The following is an 11641-nucleotide window of genomic DNA, read 5'->3' as shown; positions in this document are numbered from 1 at the left end:
TGCCTCTCCTGCCTCTACAGTGGGTACGCCACTGGTCGGCGCTCGGCGCTCGTAACTTTAGTGATGTCACTGAAATGCCTGTCTGCCGTTTACCCTCTGCTGTGTTAGCATTATGGGTAACTCGTTAAAGTGGCAAATTAAATGTGAAACACATCAACTATTAAGAAAACAAGAAGATATGTTGACAAAGACACTCCATACATTTGGAAACATATTTTTTATTTAAATCAATATCGTCTCCAGTTAATGTAGGAATATTTCAAAAGTAGGCTAATTCTCATATCCTCTCATAGGGATTGCATTGGCAGCTGCAGTTCATCGTTCTAACGGACCTCGAGTAGCGGCGCTGTCTCAAAAGTGGGCGTGAAATTTGTAGTCCCCGTGTCTCTATATAAACGATAAACAGTACCCGAGACCAACAGTAGGGGGCATCAATACACCAACTGGCGTCTAGACAAAGTGGTCGTCAGAACAACATACCCACAATGCAGTAGTGAAAACAAGTTAAACAACATGGTGTGTTGACTGACTGTTGTTGTCACTTTAAAATACAAAGAAAACTAAACAGTGTCGTCGATAAGTAGCAGGAGGACGTTTGTTAGCAGCTCAACCACTGAAACACAGCAGGTAATGATGAACTCATTCAGGTTGTGTTTCATCTATTTATCATTTAAGATGAACGAATCACGTCTTGTTTAATCCATTTGTCTTTATTAACTCATCATTTAAGTTGGAACATAAATCAAATCACTCTTAGCTGTTAGCTTGTTATAAACAGTGGTGGAAAAAGTACTCAAATGTCTTATTTAGGTGAAAGTATCAATACTGCAATTCAAAAGTACTGTGCAAGTCCAGAATTCAAGATTTAGAAGTACAAAAGTATTGGCATAAAATGTACTTAAAGTATCAATGGTAAAAGTACTAAAATGTTTGAAAATAGCAGATCTACAAGCTCACAACTGTGAGCTTGTAGATCTTCTATTTTCAAATAGCCTATAAAATAGGGCTAAAGTGGTTAATGTATGTTTTATAATTTAATAATTTATATCTGTAAAGTAACTAATGTTTTCAAATAATAGTGGAGTAAAAGTACAATATTTGCCTCTGAAATGTAGTGGAGTAGAAGTGAAAGTATAGACAATTGGAAATACTCCAGTAAAGTAAAAGTACCTCAAAATTGTACTTAAGTACAGTACTTGAGTAAATGTAGTTAGTTACTTTACACCACTGGTTATAAAGTGATCATAAACACAAACAATAGCTCCATAGCAGCAGCAAGACATTGTTGTATTGCATGTTGTTGTTGTCACTATTATCATTGTAACCCTATAGTTACAATGTTTTATAGCATTACAGTGGTTAATCTCCATATAACTTAAGCAACGAGGTCTAAACGTATCTTGTAAACAAGTCGGATCTTTACTCTGTCCACAGTAATGTTAATGTGATTGGCAAGTGAACTTAGAGCTCCATTTCTTCATGCACCAGACATTGAATCCTTACTAAAAAATAAAAGCCTGGAGTTCGAGGCTAAATCCTTACCAACTAAACATTTGTCATGCATTTGTCATGCTGTAGTGTGTCAGGCCTAGAATGATGAATGATGTATTCTTGACAAATACCTGACAGGTGAAAGCATGGCGACAAAGGTGGTCAAAAGAGTAAACCAGAGAACCAAATATATGGGTTTCCTCTTTTGTCAACCCTCAGGCCACTCTCAGGGGCCCTGATTCAACCACTTTTTGACTATGCTTGCACCTCCTGGTACTCCAACACCTCAGTGTCACTGAAGCAGGGCCGTAGGAGACGGGGGGGACGGGGGGGACTCGTCCCCCGCGGGCCGCGGAGCGGCCTCGCGTGGGCCGCGAACCGGTATTTGGGCCGCGAGGCCACGGGGAAAAAGAGGAGGAAAAAAAAGCCTCAAATGAGGCCGGCACTAGGACCCCGCGGCCGCTGCCTGGAAGGGAGGGCTGCTGGCTGCTGCTGTGAGCTGCTGTGAGCTGCTGTGAGCTGCTTGAAGGTGGAAGAGCGGCACAATCACATTTATTAAGAGTTATAAAAAGAAATAACCGCAAATAACCACCCAAAACTTGGAAATATCCGCCCAGAACCGCAAAAAAACACCGGATGGGGGTGCGCACGCGACTTCGTGGGCCGGTACAAATATGTCCCCCCCAACTGGGAATGGCTTCCGACGGCTATGCACTGAAGACTAAGCTTCAAACCTCCCAAAACAAACTGATTCGGCTACTCCTCGGATTGGGGCCCATGACCCACCCTTCTCCCACCCATTTTGCCAGCCTAGGCTGGCTCAGGGTGGAAGACAGGGTTAAACAACTAAAAATGGGACTGGCCTTCAAAATTGTAAATGCAAATTTGCCCGATATGCCCCCTATTCCCGCATATCTGAGTAAATACCTCCAAAAGGTTAGCGACACCCACAGTCACAATACCAGAGGGAGCGTTAACAACAATTTGGTACCACCCACCCATAAAACAAACATGGGCAAATTCTCCTTCTACAGCACTGCCACACAGGATTGGAATAGTCTAACCCCATCCCTCAAAAAATGCAGTTCGCTGGGCTCATTTAAAAGAGCCTTAAAAAATCACCTTTCAGGAGGCCAAAATAGGAGGTAGTACCATTTTCCCGTTAGACAGTCGACCCCCCCCCCCTGTTCTTGTACATATCTTTTTCCCCCCTTTTTTATTTTTCTGTTGTACATAGTGTTATTTTTTTTTCTGTTTTTTTGTAATGATATTCGAACTGTGGTGCCACTATATATGTCTATGAATTGAATACCAAGGCCCTCATTGGAAACAAGTCCGCAAGGACTTTTATGAACGGACCTGTTAGACAAAGTATTTTAAATGTAACTGCTGTTTTACATTTTTTGCCTAATAAAATATTCAATCAATCAATCAATCAATCAATCAATCAATCAATCACCCATCCAGGTAATGTATGGCATTGAAAATAGTTTCCCTGTCTTGATCATAGGCTGAAAATGGTCAGTTTAGCTCCAAACCCATTAACTATATACATACTGTAGTAATATAATGTAGTTTTCTTAAACCAGAAATATTGTACTCGACAACCTGAAGGATAATACGGCAAGAACCATGTTGTACTTGCTCATCCCATTATCTTCCAGTTAAAAGTAAAAGTTGTAAAAAAAGAAAAGAAAAAAAGAAAGGCTGATCTAGCTCACAATGTGTCTCATCGCGATGCATCATTATTCAATGCCTTGTAGATCTACTATTTTCAGATCACCTATGTATATACGGTAGGTTTAAACTGGTTACACTGATTTTGATGCTATACATTTTGCTGGGGGACCACCCCGGAACCCTCTCAAGGACCCAGCTGTGGTCCCCGGAAGTCAACAACTGTGCAGAGCCATGGGCTGTCCTTTTATGAATCATGAGGAGGGTGTTGGGGGGACTAGGATAGGTGGGTGGTCATATAGGAGGAGGTGAAGGGACTGGGTCAGGTGGGTGGTGCTAAGGTGCAAACCAGGTATACTTGATGAACTGGTGGGTGGTGATACACAGAAAAAACATCCTTCCTCCTTATCCTATATTAAAAATGACTAATGGGAGGACGGGCCGGCCAGCTAGCGGGTGGATGGACCTCTGACGTCACTCAGACTCAGCCATAACCATATAAGGAGTTCCCAATGCAGCTATGCCCAAATATGGAGTGTGTTGTCTAACCTCAAGGTGTCGTCATGGCATCAGCCACAAACTTACCAGTCAGCACCATATATGGGCATATATGGGATCGACCGACTTCAAACTCGGCGCGAGCAGCAGCAAGGACTTGAGGGTGTGCGGTGCCCGCCGTAGAACGCTTCGGATATCCAGTTGTCCAGAACTGCCGATCCAACCAATATGCCCATATGTGGGCATTCCAAAATATGGGCATATACTGATGACATCAGGGATCTCTATATATGGGCATAAAAGGGACACCGGTAGACAGACAGAAACAGACATCTCTAAATATGGGCACAAAAGGGACACAGGCAGACAGGTACAACGGTTGCTCTGACAAACCCCCAACACCATGACTCAGACATATTGGTCGGATCGGCAGTGCGACGTAGGTGTAAGCGGCCCCGAATGTCTAGTATAATAATAATACCCAACGACTATGTTTTAGGGGGGAAAAGAACCACGAACCCCATCTTTAAAGTCCTTATTCAATTCTTTCATTTCAGGCCAGTGTGTGGAGTCCAGACAGCAGGTGAAGATGAACTCTCCAGACTCAGCCAGGGCTATCTCTATTAAACAGGAACCTGAAGACCACCCAGCCAGGGCTATCTCTATTAAACAGGAACCTGAAGACCACCCAGCCAGGGCTATCTCTATTAAACAGGAACCTGAAGACCACCCACACCTCGGTACGTTTCATGCGCTCGCTCTTTCTTGAATGTTTTTTATTTTTCTTTCCTGTTCTGTTGTAGGGCTGTCACAATATCTAATTTTACTGAGATTTTACTAAGCATCGGATAGGAACACACAGCTTGACAATACATCAGTGGTTCTCAAAGTGGGGTCCGGGGACCCCCAGGGGTCCTTGAGCGGGTTCCAGGAGGTCCCCAGCTAAATTATAGTTAGGGACCAAATGGACCCTTATGTGTCTGTAACTCAGAGAGTGTACAAATGGAACCAAATGGACCCTCAGAGTTAAATTAATGCCATCAAATGGGGGTCCATCGCCTCATGCGTATCAAACTGGGGGTCCTTGAAATCTTCTCTTATGTGTCCCTGGCATATCTTTTCAAATGGGGGTCCACTGGCTAATGTGTATCAATTTGGAGGTCCTTGACATGAAAAGGTTTGAGAACCACTGCCATACACAACTAAAAGTCTGCAAATACTTTGCCTGGGCACATCCCCGGGTAATGCAGCACTCACTGGGGGTCGACCTGCCTAAAAAAATAGCATGGTGCTAATAGCTACTACTACTTTGTTTAGGGATGTTCAGCAATACAAGTGCTATGCATGTACACAGTGTATAACCCAAGATTTGTAATCTTTCAGTGGGAATGCACCTTAAGTAGGCGATACCTCCTTTGTACATGGTACATGGAGGATGGAAATGTTTATTTACACTTCAGGAATCCATTGTTCACTATCATGTTAAAATATAAAATATGTTATATTTTCTGCTCCAATTAGACATCCTGCACATGGTTGTGTGTAAAGAAGAGGTTTCCCCTAAACAGGAGAGGAGCCCCAGTCTGCTCCAGGAGGAACCAGAGCCTCCACAGATTAAAGATGAACAGGAGGAGCTACTTCAAAGACCAGAGGAGGCTGATGGGTCAAAGTTGACATTACTAGCAGTGAAAAGTGAAGAAGATGATGAAGAAGACATCTCTTCACACTGTTCTGAAGTTGAAGTTGAGCTTGAATCTGACACTGAAGTCACTGAAGACAGTGATGATTGGGAGGAGACTGGTGGAGGTTAGTCAGTGTTAAACACAGGGACAGGACTTACATGGGTAGGGAAAACTGGGAGTTGGAATAAAAGAGGTTGATGAAAAATACAATTAAATCAGAAATATTAACAGGGAAGACGTAATGCTCCGGATTGTAAAACGGACTTGTTTGATGATGGAAGCTTTCAAGTTGTATGTGTACTCACAATTTTTTACCTGCCTCTCCCCTTCTCTCCTCCTCTCCTCTCTCTCTCTCGTTCTCTCTCTCCCCTCTGTCCCTAAACCCCCCCTCTCTCAGGAGTGAGGGTCCAGTCTTCCCAGACTCAGTTCTTCTCTTGTTCTGAGTGTTCATACTCCTTCACATCTCAGGTCTTCCTTCATAAACACATCAGGAGGGGACACGACGACCTCTACCAGCAAATGCTGAGGAATGGACAGATCACCAGCTCTACAACCAACCAGGAAGAAGGAGACACTGATCAACCAGGATCTTACAGTCATCAACAGTTTACCAAGACTTTAACTCAACCAGATGGAGAAAAACCTTTCAAATGTAAACATTGTGACAAGAGATTTTATCAGCCAAGTAACCTGAAGACACACCAGCGTATCCACACTGGAGAAAAACCTTTCAACTGTACACTCTGTAACAAGAGATTTGATCAGGCAGGTAACCTGAAGACACACCAGCGTATCCACACTGGAGAAAAACCTTTCAACTGTAAACATTGTGACAAGAGTTTCAGTTGGTCAATTGACATGAGGAGACACCAGCTTATCCACACTGGAGAAAAACCTTTCCACTGTAAACATTGTAACAAGAGTTTCAGTAAGTCAGGTTCCCTGAAGGCACACCAGCGTGTCCACACTGGAGAAAAACCTTTCCACTGTAAACAATGTGACAAATGTTTCAGTGAGTCATATGACCTGAAGAAACACCTGCGTGTTCACACTGGAGAGAAACCTTTCCAGTGTAATCATTGTGACAAGAAGTTCAATGAGTCAGGTTCCCTCAAGAGACACCAGCGTATCCACACTGGAGAAAAACCTTTCCAGTGTAAACATTGTGACAAGAGGTTCAGTTACCTAGGTTCCTTCAGGAGACACCAGCGTATCCACACTGGAGAAAAACCTTTCCAGTGTAAACATTGTGACAAGAGTTTCAGTGAGTCAGGTTCCTTCAAGAGACACCAGCGTATCCACACTGGAGAAAAACCTTTCCACTGTAAACAAACATTGTGACAAGCGTTTCAGTTACTCAGGTGACCTGAAGAAACACCAGTGTATCCACACTGGAGAAAAACCTCTCTACTGTAAACGTTGTGACGAGAGTCAGTTGTTTTAGTAATCTAAAAAGACACCAGTTTATTTACACCAAGGGAAACAAACCTTCTACTATAAATTAACTCACTGGGAGGATTCAAATTAAACACCTGTATGTGGGTAGTCTCTTGTTTTTTTTCCCACTTTTAAATCCTTAATTTCCTCAATCTGTTTTAAGTGTTAAGAGTAACCATATGCAGCTATGCATTGTTATAAGTATATATGTATACATAAGTTAAAGGTTTAATGACATTCACTTTTACACCACATTCAAAGTCTTTGTCCTGGTCCTTCAAAAGTGTACAAAAAGTTTTAAGTGAAAATTCCATTCCAGTGATCCATGGCAGGTGTTTTTCTCTCACATTTCTAAAGCCTTTTCAACTGCAATGAAAAAAGAAATCTTTGCCTGCGGGTGTCGCTGGTGAGGGATTTTGCCTGTCAATCATCGCCTCTGCTCCGCCCCCCCCAAAGGAAAGGATAGGGGAGGGGAGGGGCGAGGAGGAGAGTGGGCGGGATTAATCGACTGTGACCTCACTGTCGAAGGGCCAAGCTCAGATTACTTTTCAGCCTAATTATTCAGAAAACCCCAGACCACAGAAAATCCACTGAATGTTCTAAGTTCAGGTTTTTTGGGTGTAATTGAGGTCATAAAACCCCAAATAAAACATTGAAAATAAAAAAAGTGAAAATGAATGTCATGATACCTTTAATATAGCAACAGAGCCGTATCTGCAGACAGGACTGATGAAATAGGATTGTGGGTGTGTTTTTAGACCTTTTTGTGGCGCTACATCTTCACACAATCTGAAATCTCATGATAAGTTACACAATTTTTAGGTCAGCCTGACCCAGTGCAATTCATCCATTACAATCAATATATCTTACATAACTATTTTCCTGTTTACTAGAACATTCTGGTACAATAACCAAACTCTGAACTGTAATCCATTATTCTCTTCTCCATGGCTTCATTAAATATTTCTACTACAAAAATAGCTTATTTGTCACAGTCTTAATTCATCATACAGTATGAATACAGCCTATCATAGAAATATTGATACATTCACAGTTTGAAAAATATATGGTTAACACATGTTTAATACATGGTATATGTTGTATCCTGTAACATGGTATTGGTATGTGTCATATTCTGCATTTCTGTGAAACGTGAGGATCAGATCTGTGCAGCATCAATGTGCAGTGATGGAAGCTCAAAGCTGTGATAGATGCCGTGCTGAAACTTTACATGATTTTGTAAGTGATTATTCTATAGATTACTTTTCAGATTAATCCAATAAAATATATATATATCTCAACGAATTGATTAACTGTGTTGTGCACAGTTAAAAATCTTTTGAAAATAGCAGATCTACAAGCTCACAATGCGTTGCATCACAAAGCATTTTGAGTGGAGTGGAGTAAAAGTACAATATTTGCCTCTGAGATGTAGTGGAGTAGAAGTAAAAGTATTGGAAATTGGAAATATTCAAGTAAAGTACAAATACCTCAAAATTGTACTTTAGTACAGTACTCAAGTAAATGTACTTAGTTACTTTCCACCACTGATAGAGATATATATATCTCTGCTGTCTGGCAGGAACCAGTTAACTCCAAAATGTTCATTTTTCAGGAAATGACTGAAACAAAACAAAAAGTGGAGTTAGGAGGTTTTGTTCATCATTGATAAGAACAGCTGAAAGGACCTATCCAAGCTCACAATGAGGATGGGCTGTCAAAAGGGTGGGTGTGGAGCCTGGAGTCAGCAAAACCAGCTAACTCCACCCCCCCTTTGGTGGACTTAGCTGGTTTAGCAGAAAGTTTGAGGATCCAATGGAGTTAGCTGGTTTTGTCAGTAGCACTTTTTAATACTTTTCATTGGTTCAATATGTTTTTAATCAACACACAGACGTAGAGGGTGCACTGACTTGGTGATTTCGGAGATGTGGTTATGGCGGATCTCGCAAAGTCGATGCAGTCCCGGAACTGGCCAGCTACTGGACATCTGCATCATTGGTGGTGATGCTCTCGAACAGCTTCAGGAATTTCGAGTTGTTGGTTGCCAGTGATTTTCCAGCTGCTCCAGCAATGCCAGCTGCTCCGCGTCGGTGGTGATGAGCAGCTTGATATTGCTTGATGCTGTGAGAGGCTACTGGTATCGTTAGATAAGCCGCCCCACTAGAAGGATATTTCTTAATTGTGATAAGTGAATATATAATGTCAGTATCTCTTCTGAAAGATGCACACTGGCTGTGCATCGGTCTATTGTCTTTCTCTCCCTCCATATTTTAACAACTTATTTCCCTCTCAGTCACAAATTGTGTGCACGTGTGTGTGTTTAGGTTCCAAATGTGTCAAATATACAAGTAAAATAATAATTTCCCAACGGAACACCTGAGCTGCTAACTAAGAAATAATTTAATAATTTGTCAGCCTTCACAAAGGTAGATTAAATAGCCTACAGTAGTTTTATAATAAAAAAAAAATCTAAGGGAAATCAAACGGTTAGATATTGCAATACAAATAATATTGAAATCAGTTATGTACAGGATATATTTACTATTTACAATTGACAGCACTAAGTGGGGATTAACAGTGGGGATTAACATTACAGTGTAGGATAATAAATGGATTTGGTCAAAAGGCTGTTGGCTCAGACACCATGCGGTGATACAAAACCATACCTGTGAGAGCCATATTTAAAAGAAATCTGTATTAGAGTATTTTTGAGTACTTTGAGTATTTGGATTACATTGCATGATTGCTATTATTTTGTACATGCTTGTGAGTTTACAGCTAATTAAGTTCATTGAGCCAGTTGCTAGAACAGCCTTTGATTAGAAGCTTTCTGTATTAACAGCACCTGTGTCTAGAAATGTTGGTCAGTCTAGAGCTGGAAGCCTAGGAGCAAACACAGTTTTTTGACCCTGTTAAGAACCTACAAACCTGTTAAGTTAGAACCACCTTTTTGAACACTTTGGATGTATATGTCATGTATGTTTTTTCTGTGCACGTTTTTCTTCACTAAAAAGTTAAACTCATCAAGGTGTGATTTTTTTGGAGTCAAGCTTATTGTTTTTTGGGCTTTCACTGGAATTAAGAATTGGGACCAACATTTTGTCAAAAAACTAGCTCAAGAGAAGCAAGTATAATGGAAGACTAACATCGCTGGAATTACCCACAAAAGAAACTCAAGAAGTTACAGTGACTGTTAATCTTGTGGAAAAAGAAGAAAAGGAAATAAGGATTGATTGCACTGGTGAGCTGAATATTGTTGATTTTGTCATTGCCGTTTTTGAAGATATATTCAAGCCTATATCTGAAGACAGTGCACTTAAGGAACAGTTTGCAACGTTTTATTGGAAGCTTTTTTGGGAAGTTTAAATATTGCACTGTATTTGCATTGAAAAAACGAAATGCCAGATGATGCAACAACCATGGCCACAGATACTCCTAGCCACCACAAGAGGGTGTCAATACCCACAGAAAAGGCTATGGAAGAGAAACTCCATAAACTGATTAGATCTAGGAGAGCAAAACTAGGGCATATAACTAACAAATATAACGAATTGGATATGCTGAAGAAAGATGTAAGCAATGTGGATAAAGTTGAACAAATGGTTCTGGCTGACCTTGCAAAGCTGTGTACAGAATTCAGTGGTGCTAATGATGAAGTGACAAATCTTTTACATAAAGAAGAGGTTACTGCTGATCAGAATAATTGGTATGAACCGAAGATCGCACCAGTCAGAGATTTTGTCAGAGCAACTCAAGAATGGATTGATGGCGTGCGTGAAATAAATAAAGAAGGCCCTCTCAAAGAGGGTGAAGAGGAAGATGACATCAAGCCTGGTGACAGTGCTTCTAATGTGCAATCTTCAAGAGTATCCTCTACCACGTCTTCTGCACGTAGAAAAGTAGAAGCAGAAAAGGCAGCACTGCTGGCACGGGCAGCAAAGTTAAAGGAGAAGCAAGCCCTTGAATTGGAAGAAGCCCAATTGAAAGCTAAGAAAGAACAGTTGGAGCTAGATACAGCCATTGCAGAATCTGATGCCAAGTTACAAGTACTTGAAGATTATGCAGGCACCCAGGATGGAATGAATGACTACTTAAAGTCACGTGGTGCAAAGACATCAAAAGTAGGCTCTAAGACATCAAAGACAGGACCACAAAAGGCATCTAAAGAGGCAGAGGAGCAGTCTCTAACACAACGTTTCGAAAGGAAGGTTGCCTTGGCACCTTCAGGAAGTGAGAGAGACGGCTATGAAGTGATAAGGCGTCAGAATCAGATTACAGAGATGCTCGTCACACAGCAACAATTGTCTTATCTCCCTAAAAGAGACATACCTGTGTTCCATGGTGACCCGCTCACCTACAGGTCCTTTATTAGAGCCTTCGATCACGCCATAGACAGCAAGGCGGGGAACAGCAGAGACACGCTGTATTATTTGGAGCAGTTTACCAGTGGAGAACCACAACATCTAGTCTGCAGCTGTGAACATATGGACCCGGACAGAGGTTACAAAGAAGCCAGGGCGCTACTTCAGAAGCATTATGGTGACGAGTTGAAGATAGCCAATGCCTACATTGAAAAGGCTCTGAAGTGGCCTCAGATGAAGTCTGAGGACGGGACAGCAATGAACACATACGCTCTTTTCCTTATCGGATGTCGAAATACCATGGAAGATATTGAGTTCATGAATGAGATGGACAACCCCACGAATATGAGAGTTGTTATCTCAAAACTTCCTTACAAGATAAGAGAAAAGTGGAGGGTAACAGCGTTTGACATTCAAGAAAGACATGGAAAAAGAGCCAGGTTCTCAGACTTGGTGACATTTATCTCCCGACAAGCGCAGATTGCAAGTTATCCG

General features: G+C 41.5%; 1 protein-coding gene across 2 annotated transcripts; it reads left to right on the top strand.

Moving 5' to 3' along the window:
- The first annotated feature begins 509 nt into the window (after positions 1 to 509).
- On the top strand, positions 510 to 7003 carry LOC308090557 (uncharacterized protein). Of its 2 annotated transcripts, XM_080435780.1 has the most exons (4): positions 510 to 627; positions 4224 to 4406; positions 5188 to 5472; positions 5746 to 7003. In XM_080435780.1, the coding sequence occupies exons 2-4, from the start codon at positions 4256 to 4258 to the stop codon at positions 6687 to 6689; spliced, it is 1380 nt and encodes a 459-aa protein (XP_080291906.1). In that variant the 5' UTR covers positions 510 to 627; positions 4224 to 4255; the 3' UTR covers positions 6690 to 7003. The 2 variants fall into 2 exon arrangements, with proteins under 2 accessions (XP_080291906.1, XP_080291907.1); XM_080435781.1 differs by lacking the exon at positions 510 to 627 and having other exon boundaries at positions 3903 to 4406.
- Positions 7004 to 11641: the final 4638 nt, after the last annotated feature.

Source organism: Gymnoscopelus braueri (genome assembly GCF_963280865.1).
Source record: "Gymnoscopelus braueri genome assembly, chromosome: 8".
Lineage (NCBI taxonomy): Eukaryota > Metazoa > Chordata > Actinopteri > Myctophiformes > Myctophidae > Gymnoscopelus > Gymnoscopelus braueri.
This window is presented reverse-complemented; position numbering and strand designations above follow the sequence as displayed.